We start from the raw sequence: 23,298 nt of genomic DNA, 5'->3' as shown, positions 1-23,298 counted from the left end.
ATTCTCCTCCTTACGAAAATTTATTAAAATTCAGCTATGAGTCAACAGTATGAGCTTTTGCAACTCCTCTGAAAGCCATGCAAGCTACAGAGGAATTCAGAAGTAATTACTAGATGTCTCTTTGTAATGGTAGCTTTTTTTGCAAGTGGCCATTGCCACAAAAGTGTTTCCCAAATGACTGCTGGTTCCAACATTGTCCCTGTACAAGGCACAGTCCTGTAATTTGTAATTAAAAATTCCAAAGCCATGTTATACCCATCCTACTGTCTGCTGTAATGATAAAACCTGCCAGTCTGCTCTATTTAAAAATATTCTTGGAGGGATCACAGGTCATTTGGTTGCAAGATTAATATTATTTATAGCAATGGACTTTGTAGAACAATAGAATCAGATTACTTTCTTGCAATTTAAGTCAGAAAGGCTATCAAGAGGATTTTTTTTTAAAGACAGTCTAGCAAAGACTGAAATAACAAGTGTTTTTTTCATATGAACAGCAGCTCTGGATCATGGCCAATCACTCTGCAAGGCTATTTCATAATGCAGAGAAGACTTTCCTCAAGACAGAACTAGGCAAACACTAGGCATCACTTCTGACCACACTTTTCCACTCTCATGAACCAAATGAATCTTCCTTATCCTGCATATCAGCAAAGACAAAATGGCAAAATAATAAAGACAAAGTTCCTGGGGGGCTGGAACTAGATGATTTCTAAGGTCTCTTCCAACTCAAACCATTCTATGATTCTATAAAAAGAAGACTTTGTGGCTTTCACCTTGAAACTTCTAGATCCTGCAATTATATTCTAAAGTACTGACTTATAAATAACTAAAGCTAAGCTTTTTGCCACATAACTGAGCCTTTACTTTGATGTGCTGTCCATACTTTTTAAATGGCGTTTGAGTGCTTGTTGCCTTCTCAGGCTGCCAAAGCCTCAGTCACAGCTTTGCTGAGTACAGACCCTGAGCAACGTCATGCCTTTGGCTGCATGGCAATAAACTGGCACCCAGGGGGCTTGAGGAAGATCACTGTCCCAAGCACCTGGCACAGCACATAGATTGGGGCTGCCTGTGCCCCAGCAGGAACTGGAAGTGCCTCTCCACAAAAACTCTCCATTTTCTTTGGAGGGAACTGGAATGGAAAGGCAAATGGATGATTCTCTCGACAATGCAGACATGTTCATGAAAAGCTTCCCTCAAGTCTGGTCTACTGTATTGTCTCTATTCATTGTAGGGAGGTTGTACTTTAGGTTGTTGACCTTTAAAGGTCCAACTCAAACTGTTATGTGATTCTAAGATTTCTGACCTTCTTCTGAGGATTTCTGAAAGAATAAATTGTAGAAAATAAAGTGTGAAGTCAAAAAGACTGGTGTGAGGCTATCCAGAAAGTCAGAGGCAGAGATGTTGCAGGTCAAGCTAGGAGACCCTACACCTCCTGAATCCCACCCCACTGCCCTGCTAAGCCCCTCTTTGTCCTTGATTTTACTGAGATGTTTGCCTTCTCAGGGATGTACTCCGCTAACATCCCAGTCCATTTTATCCCTTGTGCATTCACTCCACCGGCTCTTGTCCTCACAAAAAAGAACAGAGTCTAAAGCAAAGAAAAAACAGTCCAGGAGCATCTGAAGGAAGTGATGACACATCTGTGATTTTTGTTGGGTGCTACCCACTGTAAAACTTCACAAAAATGAAGGGCGGACTTGAAACAGAATCAAGAGTGTAAGGCAGGGATGAGAACACAGGGTAAAAAACCTACATGCTTTATGCAAAGTCATGTCAAAATGAAATTGAGCCAGAGCTTGGCATGCTTATTGAGTGGTAAAAAGCATTTTCACCCATTTCACAGCTTTGTAGGAACTTTGGAGCGAGTGACAGACCAATGTGGTTTCATCACACATGCATGACTCACCTGGGGGCCAGGAGGCCCTGCAGAACAGTGAGATTCGAGCAGAGAAGAAGCCTGTATTATCTGGAGCTCATGACACAACTCTTCCATATCCAGCTTCTATGAAACATCAAACATAGGAGTGAACATGCAGCCACACGTAGCCTGTTGTAGAAATGCATAAAAATCCAGCCACCTACACTACAGCCTCAAAAGAGTTTATTTGCCCTCTTTGGGAGAAGTCTGGGGCTTGTCACAAGGTTATCTTCATGGATGCTTGAACATTAGCACTTCAGCACAGCCTCCTGCCATGTGCTTCCTCCTCCTCCTCCTCTCACAGAGGCACAGCCAGGCTGCCCCTCTGAGCTAGCGTGGGACCCTGACCTATTCTTAGTCCTGACCCTGCCCTCCCTGTCCCATTTTGCCAGCAGCAGCTCCTCTCCAGGAATAGCATCTTTACTCTAATAATAGAGACTTCACTCAGGGAGGGCACAGGCAGCGTGAACTTCGCTCCAGAAGATACTAACCCGGAGGCATTCATTCATTGCAGATCAGAGCCAGTGTCTTAAGTGATCAGCAAACGTCTGATCTTTTGACTTCAGTATTAAGCTTTCATGAGTGAAATGCCTTATTTATGTCCTGTGACAAAACTGATTTCCCCTGGAAGCACAGATGAACACTAAGCCAGAAACACTGCATTAAAACAACTGATTTTCGGCTTCCAAGAGAAAGGCCATTTTCCATTAAAGCTCTGACTACAGGCTCCAAAGAACAAACTGCTCATAGTTTAATTCACATGGCTCCCACCCTGCTCATTACTGCTTATTTTCATATCATGTTTTTATGGGGAGATGGTGTGAAGGGTGATTTTAGGCTTAGATTACTCTCTAAGCTGCTTGCAGGAATCTCGGGAACCCTGGTCCCGGTCTCATTCTTAGTGAAGGAGTACACAACATTCCCAGAGAGATCTTGTCTTTGGATCTCCTTTCTGTGGAAATCAAGGCACAGGCAGGGAAGATGACAAGGAAGGCAAAGGCGAGTATATTTTGGTCTGGAGAGAGCAGCACCCTGAGTTCAATCCTGATCAATCAGAAGGCAATGGAGGATTACACGCTGTACTTTTTCTTGGGTTACTTCTTGACTGACTTTTTACTAATCATTATTTACAGAACACTAACAATAATTGCAGTGTTTATATATGATGAACAAATATTAAAGTTAAGGAACAAGAATTACTGAGTAGGTACAAAAATTCTTTATGCTGGGATGGAGAATATGTTGTAGTTAGCAGAATCTGCAGTAAATTGGGCAAATTGCTATGTCATTATTCCCATTGTATCCTGCACATGCATATGTGTATGGACATATATCACACACAGCAGGTTTGTGCGTAAGTGGTGAGTGAAAACTGCATCCCAGCATCTCAAACACATATGTGTTTCTGCAAAATGAAATGGTGGTGAATAGATTCCACAGGAGGATTTCAGGACCTTCATTTCACCTCCTAGGTAAGGAACATGTGATGCAGAACAGGACATATACATGTGCATGTGCATGTGCATGTGCATGTGCATGTGCATGTGCGTGTGCGTGTGCATGGACATATACATATACATATACATATACATATACATATACATATACATATACATATACATATACTCTGAAATCACTGTGCAGGATGGAAAATTGCCTTTCTGTCCTTACTGGTTTACTGCATTGCCATTTTCTCTGGTTCCAGGATTGCCTTACTATAAGAAAGTTTCAAAATAGAGTAAGGAAAATATTTTAAGTTAATTGAATTAACTGCAGGAACAAATCCAGCCTCATTTCATTCCTTGATCTATTTGATATTTACCTCAAGCTCCAGTCTGGGGTGCTGTGTGATTTTCCCCACAGAGCCATATCAGCACAGCCAGGCAGGTTTGCTGAGTGACACCATGAATTAGTACTTGAGAGGATGCTTCATTCTTTGTCATTAAAATTCATGTAAAAGAAGTAAAAGCCACACTTACAGTGCCCCAGCTGTGCCTGAAGTACGGTGGTGGGAAGAGGGGCGGTGGAGGAGGGCCAAGGAGGCAGCATGCTCTGTAGTTGAGCTGCTTCTTCTGTTCCAGGCAAGGGAGATCTGTTCAATACAAACACTCATCTGTTGTCTTGAACAGCACAATCATTTCTTACAGATTAAGAGAAGTTGCCATTTCCCAGTATTGTCCTACATCCTGTATGCATTGATTACAATGCTGCAATCCAAGCAGGGATTTAAGAAACCTGGTGGACCCTTAAGTCTCTAAGTTCCTTCTTGTGCTGAAGGCCATGCAAAGTTATAAGCTCTAAATGTGGCTCTGACACAAGCAGAAGCTTGAAAATTCCAGATAGGTGACATTAGAAAATGAATCAAACATTTATTGTTTTCTCTACCCTCTGTTCCAAAAGTCTGTTGCAGATAGCATCTTCTGGTCCTTACTACAGCCCACTTGCCACCAGGAAAGCACTCAGTGCTGTTGGCCATCACCTTCCCTGTGAACAGAATCACTTCAGGCACTTCCATGATAAGTGGGAAGTGCAAAGCTGTTCCACAACACATTTACTTGTATTTCCTGTAGAACTGCAACCAGGTTGCCGTATTTCTGATTTGTCCATCATCCCTAAAAATAAATACCCCACAATCCAAACTTAGCTGATATCTTTGTCACCGACTGACTGGTAAGACAGGACCTCAGTTGTGTTTGGCAGTGTATTTAATGTTTTCTGAGAGGTAAGCTTCCATCAAAATATAACAAATTGTGACCAAAATTCACAAAGGAAGATAATGTGATGCATTTATACACTGTATTTTTTTTTTCCCTGAATCTTATTTACTTCTTGTGAAATACATCTCTGATCAGAGTGAGAGCCTTCTTCAAAGGTTTTGCCAAGGATAGCAAATATTTATTTATGCCTGTTGGTTTCTTCCTGTAGCTAGTGGCAGCTGGAATGGGTGTGTGTGAACTGAAGGGTGGCAGGGAGCCAAGAAGAAAAGCCTATGGTGAAGTATCTGGTATTAATAGAAAATCTCTAAATTAAGTTTCTGGGAAGACAAACCTGATGAAATTGCTACATTAGTGTGCAAATCAATTGCAGGCTGGATATTAGTCACATCTCAAGGTAAGGGAGGAACAGAGTTACTTCTAGTTTTTCAAATGTCTCAGAAAATATATTACTCAGTTCCATCATCCCATGTTAATGGGGACAGCATTTTCTCAGTCCTGATGCACAGAAAAGAGCTGACCAGATGAGTGGGATTCAGCAACATTCAGGGGTGGTTAATATCACCCAGTTTTTTTTTCTCTATTAAAACACTATTTGTGATGACACCTTTGAAACCTGAGTCAATTGAATTCTGGAAGGGTCCATAATGGAGACTTTTTCTCAGCTTTTCCTCACTAGTTTGAAACTCAGTCAAAAACTCCAATTTCAGAGAAAGGCAGAAGATTTATTAAAAACTAGGTATATTGTTTAATTTAAAGCTTTAAATATGTACTGAAAATGCCAATGTCTTTAAAAAGTAACAGAATTATGAGTCACCTGACTCCAGCACTTACAAGTAATAAAATAGATATGAAGAATTCTGTTTCATATTGGCTTAATTCAGTCACACTTATGCAGCTGTAAACAAGTTTTTCAATTTTTAACATGCAACTTCGGTGGTTGTCTGAGTTTCAGGATTGTATTTGAACATATTGCATTGGGACAAAATAGCACAGTATTAAGGTAATGGACAGCTTGTAATTTAAAAGGGTCTAAAGTGTGATTATTACTTTATTTTAAACAACATTCCAATATAATCTTTCTTATGCACAGTCTAGATAAAATTTCAGTGGGATTATTATCATTCAGCAAGAATAAGAATATCAAAACTAGCCTGATGTGGCTTAGTTGCTAAGAGATCACTAACAGCAACTCTTTTCCTGCAGAAAAAGATTTACATTACTGCAGTTGTAATGCAAGTTTAAAAAAAAAATAAAAAGTGTTGTTCTTTAAATATTTTGCAAATATAAGATTAAATATAGATGTATAGCTATAGTTCTAATATGATACTTATCACGTCCTCATGAGTAAATTCTAGTCCTGGGTTATAAAAAATTTGAATTCTCCTTTTTAGAAGAAAAGCTTGAAAATCCATGGAGCAGCTTTATTATCAAAAACACTGTACCTAACTGAGGCAGTAAAAAAATGGCCCCTGATTTCAGTGTTTATCATCTTATGCTACTGTAACACAAGTTAGATTGAAGCCCACTCTGGCTTTGCTGTTATGAACAGTGATAGCATGTACTGATCTCAATGTGGAAACAAGCAAAATCTAACTGCCAGTAACAGTGATAGATACTATTACTAGAGATATTATTAGATACTATTACTAATAGATGCTATTACTATAGATAGAGACTGAATTCTAATAGACGCTATTATTATATACCAAGTAATCATATACCATTAATAGTAAAGACATTGCTATATAGGACAGGTATCAATTATGTAATGACTCGGGTAGTTAATATTTCAGGGGCTCCATCAGTAACTTTGGCTATGCTCTGGATGGTGCATTTGTCAAGCAAGTATTTAAGAAAAGATCGATTCTAGATCCAAGAACCTTCCCCACTCAGGTATGACAGGTGATGCGACAGCAGAAGGAGAAAAAAAAAAAAAAGAAGAATTATTCACACAGGGGCTGCAGGTATGACTGCTGTAATCTGATCTTGCAGTAAGCACCACATTTCTTTGGTATGGTATGGATTTTGTCAGCAACTGCAGTAGGTCCAAGATGCACAACCATTACAGTATTGCCTTGATTTATATCGCAAAAGGGTTACCTTGGCAGGCTCACAGGCTCTCTGCAAATGCAGTGCATATTTTTAGGCTCCAGGTTAGCTTTGTTTGCTAAACACAGCTTCAGAATACTCCAGTCCCCATCAGTGGAAAAAATCTCAGCCCAAGAATAGGACTGTCACAGTTTTCTGTGAAATATGAAGACCCTGCCTACACAGAGCATGCGTTTACATATCTCATACAGAACCTGCTCCTTCAACAACTTCAATTCGAAAGAACACATTCAATTAGAAAAAAACAGACAAAATGAAAAAATCCTTTTAGGACTTGTCCAAGAAGCCGTTGTTTTCAAAGAACGTAAAAATTAAAATAGTCACCTTTGAAATAGAATTCATTTACATTCTCAGGTTGTTTTTATCGTCAAGGCTATAAGTTAATCCAGTTCAAGAAAGTGACTTTATAAATCTATGGGTATACTGCCAATGGCAGCTTCAGAAAAAAACATACTGTATCTAAAGTGTGATGTTTCCTTTTGCTCCTGTAGATTTCTTGTGGCCATAGCAGGAATTTTGGAACTCTTATTCAAGATGGTACCATGCAGAGCCAGAGAGAAGCCTTCACCCAGGCTGAGTCCCCTGGAGTGGGGCTCATATGAGGTCTATGAGGCCTCCTAGGGGAGAGCCTAGAGGAATCTTCAGCCCCACTGTTGCAACAGAAATACCAGAGATATTCTGCCCTGGATTCAAATCTACAGGATTTCATTGAAAAAAAATCATAAATAAACCATGAAAGTTACTTTCATCCTAAAATCACAAAACTGTAGGCTGAACGCCAGGAGGAAAGGACAAGAAAGGAGAAGGATACTTAACATGTGTTTCCCTTCCTATTTATGACCACATTGATCCAGCAAGCCCTGACGGGAAGCTGAGCTATTATCCAAAGTCTTCTCACCCTGCCAGCAGGGCTGGTGGCTTGCCCAGCTTGTGACAGGCAGGGCTGTGCTGGATGGAGCCCTCTGACGGCTGACACCCAGCACAGATGCTTCTCCCACTCGGATGGCGCTCAGAATTAATAATAAACGAGCTGGGCAGACCAGCCAGTTAATGAATGTGGGCTTGTCCAGCTGACACTGAGCCTTTCATCTGCTTTGTTGTCATTCATTCAGGCTCCTCTCAGCCTCCTTGCAAGGACAGCAGAGTGCCAGAGGCCGCAGCCACCCAGCTCCAGTCTGTATATCTACTGCAAGCAACTAGGGCACAATTTCCTCTTAAGCTGGGAAAGTTTAAGACCTTGTTAAAGGTGCCTTTTTTTACAGAGCAGGTGCAGGTTTTAAGCTCTCCTTCAAAATGCCGAAGATAATTGCCAGCATTACCAATATTTGCTTCTTTAAAATGTGTTTTATGAAAATTTTTGATCCAAAGTGTGCTTTAAGGACATATGAGCAGAGATGAGAATACAGCTTGTGTTTGGAGCTGAGCTGAACATCAAGTTAGCAAATTGTCTGCATCTCTCAGTACATTTTTGAATTTGGACCTTATAGTTGATGGCCTAGATATATCCTTTCCTGTAAACCAGATTAAATATGCCAAAGACATATATCAAGCTTAGGTAACGGTGTCTGAGTAGAGGAGGTGATGACCCATGAAATTCCTGTGGGAGTTACAAGATGAGACACAGAACTGCAGCTCTCCCCTGCCCCTACTAGTTTCCTTTTGCTTAAGATGGGCTTCAGACTCTTTAAGAAGCAGAACAAAACAGACCAGAAATTATTTCAACTAATTTTAGAAAATGAAGAAATCCAGATGAAACCTTGCAAGTTTCTTTTAATAGAATCATAGCATTCTTTAGGCTAGAAAAGACCACTAAGTTCTAAAGGTTAACCTTGCACAGTCAAGAAAATCTCATAGAAATTTGAAAGTGCTCCATTTTTAATCTCTGAAGAACCACAGGCTGTGGCAGCAGTACTTTCCCAGCTGATGCACACTCAGAAACCATTCATAAACAAACAAATAAATGTATTTAAAAATCAGTCAGTGTTCCCAAAGCTTGACAGTAGCATGATCCCTGGCAGGCTGCCTGGACGGCGGGTCTGGATATTCACCTGGCCCCAGGAGCGAGGACACTCTGTCCTCCATCCCCACCTAACATTTAGCCCACGTCTCTCAGCAGCCCTGGCAGCCTGGCTGGGGAGAGAGAGGTGGCTGCATCTCTGAGGTCAGCCCTAGAAAGCACTGCAGACATGGCAAGATGTGGGGAAGCAAAGGGGCCTGTGGGATTTTTAAGGAAAGGAAAGGCATTTTACTCCCTGTATGTAAACATTTCAGACATTTTATCTGTGTGTATGTGTATGTATGCGGACAACACATATGCCAGATTATACACCGTTCTCTCAGACTGACTGAGGAAGGAAAATTCTGAGATCAGTACAGGGAGAGAGAGAGGAGGATTTGGTTGTGTTGGATCTGCATTCTGTTTCACAAAACAATGAAAAATCCCAGTAAAATCTAATGGGTGTAACTCTTCAGTGGCTTATAAAATGGGTTTGTAAAATAAACCCATGTCTTATAAATTCCAAGGACCATGACAGGGCTATTCTGCTCAATTTTCCTTCTATTGCTTTTCACTTGCAGAGCTGCAGAGCTCTAGACGCTGCTGAACAATGTTGACAATTCTATGCACTCCCCATCAGCGCTTGACAAACTGAGGCCCAGAGAAGCTGAGCAAGTCCAAGTCCAGGGAGAACTCAATTACAGTACCAGAAACAGACTTCCAATCTGCTGAATTACAATATCTCATCTCAATCCTTTTATGAACCAGATCATAAAACTCAACTGCTTGTCACACCAGAGCAATAGTATACATACTCTGAGTATTAAAGCCTAAGAATTTACCATAACCTGTAGAAGAGCCTGAAGCCCTAAAGATCGAAGCAGGATGGCTGCTACATCAGCTCTGAAAGGCTTCTGCATGTCATTCACTGCTACACAGTCCTCTCCCACTTTGTGTAAGATCAGTAGCAACAAAGCTGAGAGACACCAGTTCCACCCTTCTGCAACTGCAAGATCATAATCTGTCAGTGCTGGCATAGATCAAACATGTACTTGACTTTGATGTTGCTCCACCATATGCTCAGACAGACCCAGACAATCCCTATGAGACTGTGGGTGTTGCTGTGTGCTCAAAAAGACTTCAGAGAAAAGCCTCTCAATTCTTCTTTGAAAGTTTTTTGCCATCAGCTTTGGATTAATTCCTCATTATTCCCTCGCTGCAACAGATTCCCAGGCCAGTCAACTTTATTCTTCTGCTTTTGACCAAAAAACCCAATGACTTTGTATTGTAAAACATTTTTAACTTTGTAATTTCAAGAAGCTGAGAAAAACACTCTGTAATCACTTGCCTGGGTAGAAGAAAACTGAAATTTTAGCACTGCCTTTACTTGTGTGCATTCCCCAGAAACCTACACTTATCCATACCCTCTTGCTAACTCCTGAGGAAAATGGTAAACATTTTTTCCCTACAATGTCTCAGTTCTCTGTGGTTTTCCTACATTTGTCTTGTCTACTCAAATGCTCTTTTACCATCACAGCTGTGTGACTACAGAAAGAGTCCCCACAATTTCCTTTCCATTAAAGGGATGTTCTCCTTGGCGAGGAGAAGGGAAGAAATAGAACACCGAGGCTGGGGTCTGTTAACCCCTGTAGAGTTTTTCCTTTCTTGTTTATTTTTGATCTTCCTCAAACAATTCCCCCTAGATTTGAAGGTCTTACCCTATTCTTTTCTACCTTCTAAGCTGTAGCTCAAGACAGATTTCCCAGCTGTGTCCTGGCTGAGTGCTGTGCTGCACCACAGCTGATTCTGCAGCCACACACCATCCTAGCACTGGGAGTTAAAGACTGCAGGGATGCTGGATCTGTTGTGACAACAAATGTCCTCCTGTCTAAACACAACTGATGCTTTCCTATGGTTTTCACTAAGATTAGCAGTTTCTTTTGCTGCAGTCACACTGCTGGTACTTCCGTGCCAATAGCCCACCCATGGGAAGCCTCAGTGTCTGATAGGAAATATTGTCAAACACAAGGAGGCTGAAATGTGAAGTCACAGACTGTTCCCCTCCTGTGCAGAGGTTTGGTAATATTGACAATACCCACGAATTAGCTTTCCATACTAAAGGGAGAGGCCTACAGGCACCATTTGTCCACAACTACATAGGGACTAGGCTGATTTTGCAGCTCTTTGGATTGCTTGTTGGTGGAACTTCTATCCTTTCAGTGAAAACACTTGATCTTGAAACAGCTTGCTTTGCTGTGCTGGAATTTAAGCCTCCACCTTTCAGTCTGCTCATAACAAAAATCCAGTATCCACCAGCATGCTACAGACAGTGCTATCCTCATTCATAGCAATAGTACAGCATGGACAAGCTTGGACCAGCTGGATCTCCACGTCAGCGGCAGATCACTTTCAGCTGAGGTTCCCATTTGGGAAATGCTGCCTGTCAGAAGCATTCATGGGTTATAGGAAAACCTCTAGATCAGTTACTGCTTCCTTTGCTGGAAAGACAAGCAAGCACTGCCTCAGCTCCTGTACTGACCTCTGTCCCTGGCAGCTGGAGGACTTCTTCACAACCCAACAAGTGAATGTCATGATATTCAACTTCAACAGCATTTCACTGAGCCCTTTCCCTTCTTCTGCATTATCACTGAATCTTTTTTGACAAGACAAGCACCTTGTCAACCAGTAATGCCATAAACACATCAGAAGCCTCTTTCTTCTCCTGCATGCAAGACCAGGGCTATGCTTAAGGAACTTTGCTGCAGACAGTTTCCAGCTTCCTCACTAGAGGCTGCATCCTCTTCTGATTTTTATTTACTTCTGCAAGGCAAATGCCCAACCTCCTGAACTGCCTCTGATGTCCTTTCCTTGTCCCTTTACCCACAGGATCAAGTGGGCTCCTACTCACTGGTTTACTGTGAATTTCAGAGCATCTCTGGGGATCTTGGCTACTGTGGATGACATCTGTGTTCCCTTTGCCCTTGCTGATGAGAAGGTGGATGCAGGCACGGAGTCACAGACAGGCTGTGCACCAGTGTAGCTGCTCTGCTCTCACCTTACTCAGCACAGGTGTTGCAGCATACACCAACAGAGAAGGTCTGTGAGTCCTAAGGTGATTTCTTTCCTGAGTATCATCTGCATTGACCTGAGCAGGACACCCAGTTTGGGATTTTCACAGTTCATATCTACCGGCTGAGAATATATAGATAAAGTCAAATCAGGTGGTTTTTAAAACTCTGTTTATTTAAAGACCCATTTGCTTGAAGCAACAGTAACCACAGCATACTAGGCTGTTAATTTGCTACCAGTCCAAGCCTTTCCCCAGAGGCCGCTCAGGAACTGTCTTCTTTATCAGCTTAGAAGGGTAGTCACTACACCTTCCTTCTTTTGGCTTATCTTTCCCGCTACCCATTTGGGCTATCAAGTTAAAACAGCCAATCCCAAGGTTATTTTCTTCTCTGAAGCTGAACAGAGAATCTACTGAAAAAGTACTGTGTGTCCCTTTCAGGCTCCTATGAATCACAAATAAGACAGATAGCGCTCAAACATCCTGCCCCAAGACCTTTGGCTACTCAGCTCGGCAGCTTGGTGACTGCCCTCTCATGGCCAAGGATATTTTGCTTTCCTTCTTCTAATGAAGCTGTAGCTTTTGCCAGGGGCTCACTTCCATCAGGAATTTTAATCTAACCACAGCTTTCCTGTTTTTTTGTTTTTTTTTTCCATGAGAAACCCACTAATAAATGGTACCAGGATGCTCAGCACCTCCTGGGTCCATGCTGACTTTACATAGCAGAGCCAGGCTTCCTTCCCTGGTCTGATATTTTTGCTTGCTAGTGACCCTTTGGGCTATTTTCCCAGCAGGCTCTGGCTGATGTCTTTTGAGAGTCTTCAAGCTTTTACTTTTTATCTTGTTTTAAATTCCTTCTGCAACTTTCTTTCTCCTGCAAACACTCTGATCGGTCATTCTCTTGCGATTTTACATAAATGAATATTTACAATTACTCTCTTTAGAAACAGAATACCTCCACCTGACATCTTTGTTGTCCATTATGACAGTAGTTAGGGTTCCTGCAGGGAAAAGAAACCAAATGCTGATGATGGGGTGAAATATTCCTCTTATAAAAAGACAGCCCTGATCCAAACTCCCTCAATGTCAGGAATCACCCTTGTTTGCGTGTCCTTTCTCTCCTGCTGTTTCTCTCATAAGTTCACAATGCCCTCTCCCCACAGCACAGCACCACAGTGGCTCCCAAGGTCCCTTCTCTGTGCTGCCCAGCCACAGCTGTCACCCCACACAGCTCCTCTTCCCAGCCCACCTTGCTCATCACTATGGCTCCAACAGTGTCAGTCCACAAGAAAACCAAATTCTTTTCTGCAGCTCTGCCACATGAAGTCTGGTTGCAAATATTACACTTTCCTGACTCAAAGAGGATGAACTTAAGGCCCAGTGAGATATAATGTTCCTTTTCTTCAGGAAAATAATAGGACAAAGGCAAAGAAAGTGTGAGGAATCCTGCTAATAGTGGTCTAATATCCAGTTGAGTTATTTTAAACTGATCCACCCTAATATTTCCAAACGACTGTGAAGCAGTGTTGACTGTAGGAGTCAATTAAATCAAGGGATGCGCTTTGTGGCACGCATAAAAGGCCAGAAGCACAGAGATGCAGTTCTTTTTCTTTGGATGCTTCTGGTAATGTAAATATTGTCCCATCTCTCTGTGAAACCTTGGGCCTGGATGAGCAATAAAGGGGAGGAGAAGGAATGAGGAGGAGAGGAAGAGAGTCTTTCTACTACCTGAATTTGGAAGGTGGTTTCCTTCAGGCTGGTTCTTACAAGGTGCAGACTGGTTCCTGTAGCCCTACTAAAAATGACTACAGAATTCATGCCTTCATCATGGGAGTGCAGCAGTTCAGGAACCTCAGTAGGGCAGAGGTCTGAAAAATAGATGTAAATGACACCACAAACACAAGTGGTATAAGGGTGGGATATGACAGGTTACCCTGAAAATAACCTGCTGTCTCTGGGGCCTGTGCTACACATCCTGGGGGTCTTCACTGCCGTGTGGAACCATAGCCATATGCTGTCATAATGTCATAATATGTTATAATATTATTCCCTGGGACATTCTATCCAGGAACGATGCTTCAGAACCATAAGACTCAACTCTTTGGAGCTGACATGACACTCAAAATACTTCTAGAAACAAGGATGCACTGTTGCTTGAGGCTGATGAGGCTCTAAGGTGGAGTTGGCGGGAAACAAAGGTCCAGATTATTCTTCTTTCCCCAATGATTGTACAAACACTTTTCCACCCAACAGGCTGTTTCCCGTTTGCTTTCTAGTTACTGCTTTGTGACCTGTAAGCCTTTTTATTTGTGACCTGTTGCTATGCAAAGATGTGTGAGGACAGAAATAATAGTACTTTTGGGTGAGAAGTTTTCAGACACCTGGAAGATACCCAAATGTTTTTTCCCAGCCACAAGAAAGACAAGTGATTGCTTGAGAACATCCTCTCTGCTAAATGGGATTAGTTTCAGAATTTGAAAGTGCACTGCTGAAATTCATTATTTAAATGTGAAATTGCATCCTGGTGCCAAAGACAAGTAATTGACTCAGCTGACAGTCAAAGAACATTTGAGAAATCACTAAAATGGAATTAATTCATCTTCTCTGTCTACTGTCAGATTTCTACCAGAAAAATCAGAACTTACTGCTTTTTTCTTAGAAGTTTCTTAAAATGCAGATGCAACCAAAGCAATAAAGGAGTCCCTTATTATATAGTTTTTAATACCAAATAGCCCTGATTAGCAAGTAATAATGACATACAGGTATGTCTCTTAATCCAGCCCTGCAGCTGTGGGATTATGACAGAATCTTTGGCCAACTGCTACTTCCTCCACGTTTTATCAAGCAAACATTGACAATACATACAAGGCAGGAGCCTCACTAAGAGCTTGCTGGGTATAAAGGTGATTTTCAGTGTCTCAGCCAGAAGAACAGTGTAGGATTTTGCCATGGAGCAGACTGTGGGGTGGGGATCTGCCCAACAGGGTCTTTGCAGACAAGACCCCAGGACTGCCCTGTGGAAAATGCTCCACTGCAAAGAGCAGGCTCTGGAATTTTCCTTCATGTTTACCTCTTCTACTATGGTTTCAGCAGAGATGACAAGTCTTCTCTCTTCTTGGGGGCAGGTTATGTGTTGAACTGTTATTTCTTAGCAGGACAGCTCAAATGTCTTCTGTAGACACACAGGTGTGTGCCATAGGAGAAGGCAATGGAAACATCACATTCTTGTTTGCCTATGTGGCATCTACAAACGTCAAAGAAACATAAAGTTCTTCAAGACAAATTTTGAGGTCTGATGTTATTGCAAAACGATTTGGAGTAAATAAGGGAAAATAAATCCTGGTGATTCCTGAACCTCACTGTTAACTAACCTCAACATAATGGAAAAAGCACATCCCAATTGAAAAGAAATGGTAACAAATTTAAAGGCTTTTTAGCATCTTAAAGAGTTTGAGTGTAAACCATCTGGCTCCATGGGTAAAGCAGAGGGATTTGAGAGGAAGAAAGGCTGTGTGCCTTTAAATCCCTGTCTAGGGTTGATTTTATGTACAGACTTGAAATACACACCCCTTTGACCACTGTAAAAGCCATGGGGATCTATAGATATGGCAGGCCCTGACCTACCAACCTCAGTTGAACCATCTCAAATCTGACACTGAAGGAACACAGGACATTAGTTAGAAGCATCTGTATTCATACAGAATAACAGACAGAAGGTGGGAGACAGCAATTTGACATAAATTAGTTAAAGTTCCTCAAAGAAGATGGAGTCAGAGTTCTTGCTGGCTTTCCCCTTTCTTTGCACAGAACGTGACTGAAGGAAAGTCTTGCTGCTGAAACTGTAAAATCTATTAAGAGGGATTTCCAGGGCCCTGGCTCAGCTGACGACTAATTTGTTTTGTCTTTGCCTAGCAGGGATTTTCCATGCAGTGGACTCTTGTTTGCTATGTAAGTCATCCGAGTATTTGTTAGTGTCATAGCCAGAGCCAGATGATGTTTATTCTGCTAACATCCAGTCGGGCTCCAGCAGCACTCATTGAGGTCAGGGCTTTATTTATAGAAGCAGATATACATTGAGATTCATTTTCTTTCCCTTGCTGTATTCTACCTAAACTCATCCAAAATAGAAAGAAACATGCAGACATGCAAGTAATAAACTAATTGGGCCAGATCCATGCATTAGCACAGCACCACAGAGGCCAATGGAAAAAAAGCATTTTTGAACAGCGGAGGATCTTGCCCATTATTTCTCATGGGGAAGGGAAGGGAGGGGTTTAAAACCAGAAATTATAAAGCAAAAAGCAAAACTGACCAAGCAACAAAATGTCCTGGCATGTGGCAGAGCAGGTCTGCAATGCAAAATCCGTCAGCCGAGATCTGCAATTTGGAGTTTGTTTTTTTTTCCTCCTGTGTTCCCAGCCACCAGAAAGTGCAAGAATCAGAGTGCAGAGTGCTCCAAGCAAGGAAAAGTAATGACTTAAAGCAATTTACCTGCTGAAAGTGAGAAGACATTGTCAGCGTACGCAGTCTGAGACAAAGCAAAGCAGAAGAAAAGCAGCAGGTAAGATCCCCGGACAAGCGGGCTGAGGACCAACATGCTGGCTCTGCCCTGGCAGATCCCAGCTCAGAGGCGCAGGGCTGCTTTGGGGCTCTGTCTCTCCCCTCTCTCCCTCTCTGCCTTGCCTGCTCTCTGCCTCTGCCCTCACTATGGGATGCGTGTGTGTCTGTGTGTGTACGTCTCTCTCTCTCTCTCTTCCCCCTCCCTCTCCGTGCCTTTAGGAAGAAAGAATGCCAACCATTTCCCATTAAATCTTCTCCTTACACTAGACACAGTTATATTTAACTCCTGTGCTGGATCAGTTGCCCCTATTGTGGACATTAGCTGCAAAAACTGAGGCATGGGGGATTCTGGTTTTGCTAACAGAAGCAAAAAGCACTTTGGATAATAATAATGATGAGCAGGAATGGGAGAAATTAAGAACTGGACTGTAAACAGAATCCTTTGGTACAGGCAACCAGACACTTGCGTTGAGACGGATAAAATCCCTGATTGATCATCTTCTACAGGTCACTAATTGCCTTAATGAGAGAGATGAGCTGTGACCTAACATCGGCTTATCCGTGGTAGCTACGAGTGTTGCATTCATGTACAGAGTGCAGCTCAAGGTGAGAGATGCCACAAAGGCTTCACTAACTGACAAACACATTATTATTTTGGATTTAAGTGAAAATGACAGTATCACTGACAGTGCCAGACACTGCAGGATTGCAGAGTTCACTGATGGGGTGCAACAGGGGGAAGAAACAAAGGGTGAATGAAATGCTATCAGCTCTGAGGGTGGAGATGGTCAACACACTACACAGCACTATGTGAAGAAAACAAACCTCCCACTCCCTGAAATGCAGCAGGTGCCCTTGCTACCTGTACAAAAATTTGGGGTTTCCATGTCTTATTGCAACATGCAGAGTTTTACATATTAATTTGTGCTCTCTGAATAAGTAGCAGAGAGATCTTCCTCTTTGCCTGGCATCTGAGAGTGGCTTCCATGAAAATCAGAGGTACATCCTTTGCTGTGAAAAACATTACTCTCTCCCACATGGAGATGGTTTTCTTTGCCCACTTTTTACAGTTTCCCCCCAAGAAAAATGTAAAAATATTTTGTATTAACTATAGAATTGATTTTTTTTCCCACTTGAGAAGAGTTCTTACTGACAGAAATGGTGGCATGTCTTCCTGGGCATTAATTCCACTGAAGAGCAAAGCGAGATATTTCCACAATTCTGGAAACAGTCTTGGCTTTACTTCTGGAGACAGTCTTTACTTTCATGCGCTGCAAACATATTGACAAAATCTTTCTAAATGTAATGGCTAGATGGGAAGAATCACATCTGCCTTATACATTTTTACCCCTAAAAGACACACTTAATATAACTATAATTCTTTCTAAAATATCTTTCCAGTACTGCCATATTTTGGATAACATATTTTCTACTTTAATTTTATCTACTTTAACCCACTGTCTGTTAATTTTTAGTATTTGGCTTATCTTAGTGAAGATAGTAATTTGGTCTCTTTCTTCTTTGACCAAGATAACCATGGATTAAATGAGTGCCATTAGTTCTCTTGCCATGCTGCATCTCAGAGGGAAAGGAATAGCTCTTGGGAAGTTTATCATGACAAGCCCTAAGCATGGAAGATAAATGTCCAGCTGCAATCCCCATGTTAGAAGCCTGCATGGAGCTTGGAAAAATAATTGCTCGAAAGTTAAAATGTCAAGATTGTATTAAAAGATTCAGCTCTGAAAATATGTGACCAACACAATAGTTAGTCAAAGGAATAAGTGAATAATTTCAAATCCTGCTGAAATCCTCCTGCAGCCTTTTAGCTATTGAGAATTTGGTATAAATTTCTAGTACAAAACAAGTTCTGTTTTATAGGGGAACAATTAATACAGTAATACTAGGAAGAATTAAGATCTTATTGGTCTTAGTTGGACAAATATCTTTCCCTTCCTTCTATGATCATATAGAAGAGGTAGCCAGAAGTGATACCGAAAGCCAGAGCTGGTTCAGAATTATGAAAAACACATTAAGACAGCTTTGCAGTCAATTCTTAAATAGAGACTTTTTAACCCATTTATTGCAGTGGAGAACCCTGATTAAATTGGAGGTTTTGTAAATGTTCTCTTTGCTTTCAGCACAGCATCACCATCCCTCTGAGCCTGTTCGACCTGAAATGGCTCTCAGCCAATGTGAGAAGAAAGCTCTGTAGGCACACCCTCTTCTGTGGAAAACACACCATCTTCCACAAAAACTCAAAAGGAGACATTAGGACTTATACTCATTTGAAGAGACCTCTTCTTCATGATGTAGTTCCACTCCCTCTTTAGATTTTAGTGGAGAGCTCTCACTACAGGGCTGTGAGCCAGGCCATGTCAGAGTGCAAGTCCTGCGTTCTGTTTCCTCTAATTTTGAGGTGTTGGCCTTACCAGCTGAGACTGCTGCCAAGGTTGGTAATGGTTTCACAAGAACAAAGTCCATTGGAAATAAAATGGACAATAGCTGTGACCCTATTGATTTGACCTACACAGGTGACAGTGCAGCAGACTGACATTTCCTGCCCCAGGCTGGATGACAAAGCTATACACCTGGTCACACAGCTTCTTTCTGACCTCCACGGCATCAGTGCCTATGGCAGAGAGAATCCTGAGGAGGGAAAGTGTCATGTAGCAGGGAGAGTCTGGCATGGGAGACTTGACAAACACGTGCTTTCCAGGCCCTGAGCCCCGTGAACTTGCTCAGCCAAGCAATGCATTTCTCCAGCTATCGCTTTTTTTTTTTTTTTTTTTTTTAATTTGTGGTAGATGCCACAGCAAATAAAAATGCCAAAAGCCAACCAATACATAATGAAAAAAATAGCCTGAAAAGTTTGTCTGTTCAAGGAGCTCTTGCTTGACCTTTTCAGCCCAAACTTGAGCTCTTAGAAGCACATGGAGGAGTCTGCTGGTGACACTACCATGTAAACATAATTTATGAGCCTTTTTCTATGCAAGAATTAATGCATACTTGTTAAAAAGAAGGCTTCTTCCCAGCCATGTTCACTTTTGGTTGGCAGGTACTGCATCAACGAGACAAGGTAAAATGAATATAATTAAAAGACCATCAATCTCAAATTCTTTCATGAACACCATTTAAGTTAGAAGGACAAAGATAATCATGGAATAATTTGGTTCAGATAGGTCATCTAGTCCAATCCTCTGCAATAAGCAGGGACATTTCAACTAGATCAGGTTGCTCAGAGCCCCATCCAACCTGAACTTGAATGCTTATAGGGAAGGGGCATCCACCATTTCTTGGGGCAAACTGTTCCACTGCCTCACCATCCTCACCAGAAAAACTTTCTTCCTTTCATCTAGCCATGACCTACCCTCTTTTAGTTTAAAACCATTCCCCCTTGTCCTGTTGAGATACTCATTATATAATTGAGACTTTCTAGTTCAAAGGTCTGAAAGCTCGCTTGCTGAGTGGGGCAAAGGTAAAACAGGAACCCCAAGTTAATGCAGTAATTCAATAACAGCTTGTGTCTGCAAAGTAGTACAGAAGAATCCTGTTCATTCAATTAGGGCAGGAGCTGGAAAAAGAATCTTCATAATTACATTCTCCTTGTGAGATAGTTATTTAGCAACAATTGTTTTTCACAATAAAAATACATGTTCAGTTTTGCACACTTGAGTCAGTTATGTCTAACACTTACATTCAGTGCTATGACAACACAGCTAATGTCACCTTGGAAGATGGTGTTTCCTAAAGTATGAAGGCAGCTGCTGAAGCAAAATAAGTGCAGAAAGCCAGTGAGTGGCTTCACCATTTCCTTGCTGGTGTACTTAAATTTGATTCAGAAGCCCATATAGGAACAGACCCACTAACTGTGCAATGAAGTAAATCCAAGCATATTCACACTTGATAAAGCTCTGGCTTACCCCACAGCTCCAGCCGTGCCAGTCACCCAGCTGGATATCAGGACAGGAGCAGGTGGTCAGCTAGAGGCAAGCCAGGCTTAAGTCAGTCTTCAGTTTACCACCCACTGCATGAGCAAGGTGAAGGAGGACATTGATGGCAGGACATTCATGACTAGCAATTTCCAAAAAAATTTCGAAATTTTTTGCAAATCAGCCACTTAATGGATGTTATTTTCACAACAAGCAGCAGCCTTCTGGCCTCCTCTTTTCTCTGTACTCTATGGTTCGCAGAAATGCAAAACTGACTAGGGAAGCCGATTTAGCTTTACAATCTTCAGAGTCTGTTTGTCCACAGAGCAGCCCAGCTCTCATCTCATGTTTAGAAAGTTCATCTTGAAATGTTAATGCTGCACTTTTAGACTTAATTCAAAGGCTCAGTCCTTCACTTTTTGGGTTTTTTTCCACTTCTGTGAGTAATCCCCATGCACACATTTCTTTTTCCACTGAAGACTACAGAACAAAAGAGTTAAGGACATGATTAAAGTTTATGGGATAATTCAAAGTGACTTCCATCAAAGCTACCAAAATCACCCCACTTGTGGCCTTGTAATGTGGGAGGGCACAACGAAGTAGAACTACTTTAAAACATTAATTCAGGTGCTGATCTTTATAAAAGCACTCGTCTTCCTCATTTTCACTTAATTTTACTTTTAAGCTTCGCCTTTCAAACTGCAGAATCCAATGCTTCTTGGATGAGATGCAATCATACATGCTCACACATATGCAGAGAATAAAGATGAATGTCCAAGATTGCCAGGTTTTGAAAACCTGGGGCAAACATGCGAAACCTCAAAATTATTAATAGAAAAACGTCCTATAGGACAAAGAAGATTGCCTTGACAACCACAGTCCCAGCCGAGGTCTCCAGTCACCAGGATCTAAGTAGATAAATTGTCTTCAACATCCTCAGATGGTTAATCACAAACAAGTCACAGCTATAACCCAGTCTGGTCTTGGTACTTGCAACGAGAGGAGATGGAAATAGCGTGCAGGGTAATTTTTGTCATCTTCTTTTAATTTGGATTCTTTACTGCTATTTACTTCTATTAGTAAGTGTCTGCAGAACTCCCTGCCTGTACCAGTATCACTGCTGTGCTGCTGGAGGCACAGAACACTGGAATATCTGGCAGTAATTGGCTCCCACAACTCCTAATTTAAGTGATTTATCACCTAGCTTTCCAAAGAGCTCAATGAATTAAACACCACAAGGCACAATCTTCTTTTTTCTCTGTTAACAGAGAAAATTTAGTATTTTTTTTCCAAAAAAAAATTATTAATGTCATTATTTTAAGGCTCACACTAAACTCAGGGCTTTTAATTCCAGAGAGCTTCATGGATGCCTGGCAGTGCAGCATCCTATTTCTGATTTTCATACTGCAGTACAGCCCATCACACCACTGAGATGCAAACAAACGTGGATCCAAACACCAGTGCATACGTGCCTAGTAGAATGCCCCCAGACACAGGGAACCTCTACAGAAGGTTGTTGTGCCTCAGATGAGTGGCCAAAGCATCATTAATTCAGGAAAATTCTTGATCATGAGTGTAACTGCAGGCCTGCAAGTGAAAGCAAAGAAGGTGCTCCTGAAATGAAGCCTATGCATAGTTGCCTTGCCAAATCAGGGCCTGAAAAAGCTGCAGATACTTTGTTTTTTAAATAACATGAAGCCCCATTTTCCCACAGCTCGTTTTTCTCTCTCCTGGATACCTCTGGGCACCAAATGTTTTGGGATCCTGTGACTTGCAGAATGCAAAACCAGGAGCAGAGCAGCCAAAGTCACTTGGGGAGCAGTAGTAGAGGACAACACGCAAGAGTTTACCCAAAGGCTTGACAGAAGAACCAACACTGGAAAGCTGGGGAAAGGTAAAGAAAGAGGTCACAGTAGAACAGCAAGAAGAAAAAGCAGAATGTGTTTCATTTTTAGGGTGTTTTAAGCAAATGGATGGCTACAAGTGCTGACCATGACAGTACAGCAAGCAGGACTCAGTGACAGTCCTCTGGCACCAGAGCTGTTGGGCAAGCCACATCCATGTTGGAAAACTGCCCTGTTTTTGTAAGCTGATAATGAATTTCAGGCTGATTTTAAAAAATGCTGGTTCAGGCTAAAGGTGGAGAGGATTTCTCTTTCTGCAGTGGTTCAAATTTTGAAGCCCAGCTACACTGTTACCATGGCAGCCATAGAAAATGCCTGGGCACTGCCTGTTGCCCTGTCATTCTGGGATGCCAGGGTTGTCATCTTCCAAACACAGGATAATTGAACCTAATCAAATTAGACAAGTGCATTTCCCCAGCACCCTTTGCAGAATCAGGGAACTGTAATTGAGGCTGCAGTAGGATTTCCTTTATAAAGTCCTACCTTTGAAGCTTCACTAATGTGTATTTAAGACATCCTTACCAAAAGGCAGTTTGGCACACAGGGATGAAAACTTAGAGAAAGAACAGCTTCTGCACCAAAATCATTAATAAGTCTCACTGATTTCAACTACATAAAATGAGACCCAGCGTTAGCTGCCTAGGTGGAGTAGATTTAAATTCCTGGCAGGGCTGAAATATTAATTTTACCTAACATACTTCTTACTTATTTTCTGGGCACTTGAATGATACCCCTCTGCAGAGCAAGCAGGTAGTTTATGGCCTGGCTAAGGAGGCTTTCATACCCCAATTCCAGCAGTCACATCTCCTTGCTCTAAGGATGCACTGCTTTGGCTGGAACCTGAAGTATGCCTGCATATACACCAGTTCTGGTATCAGCATCTTCCAGTACCAAGGCTTATAATATGCCATACAGGCACACTGCCTTAATGACAATGCAAGGAGACAGAAGACAAATCCTCCCAACACTTAGGAAAGACCAAATTTTTTAAAAATATATTTTTTTAAGGTGAAGACTTCATTAAAGAGGGACTTGCATCCAGACATTGTGGAGCTCTAGCTTGGATCACTGAGTGTGTGTCGACATCACATCACCTGT

General features: G+C 41.7%; 1 protein-coding gene across 1 annotated transcript in view; it reads right to left on the bottom strand.

Annotated features, from left to right (window-relative positions):
* The window catches only part of COLQ (collagen like tail subunit of asymmetric acetylcholinesterase), a 38,510-nt gene extending 22,106 nt beyond the window's left edge, over positions 1-16,404 (bottom strand). The window contains exons 1-3 of the mRNA XM_066181172.1: positions 16,299-16,404; positions 3,898-4,010; positions 1,907-2,002 (exon numbers count right to left, since the gene is read on the bottom strand). Coding sequence (XP_066037269.1) covers positions 1,907-2,002; positions 3,898-4,010; positions 16,299-16,404 — 315 coding nt within the window. The remainder of the gene's footprint in view (positions 1-1,906; positions 2,003-3,897; positions 4,011-16,298) is intronic.
* Between the last annotated feature and the right edge of the window lie 6,894 nt (positions 16,405-23,298).

The sequence above is a fragment of the Chamaea fasciata genome, unplaced genomic scaffold (assembly GCF_029207755.1).
Source record: "Chamaea fasciata isolate MVZ Bird 193981 ecotype frontalis unplaced genomic scaffold, bChaFas1.0.hap1 SCAF_1, whole genome shotgun sequence".
NCBI classification, from domain to species: Eukaryota; Metazoa; Chordata; class Aves; order Passeriformes; family Sylviidae; genus Chamaea; species Chamaea fasciata.
Note: the sequence above shows the minus strand (reverse complement) of the source record. Positions and strands in the feature narration are given on the sequence as shown.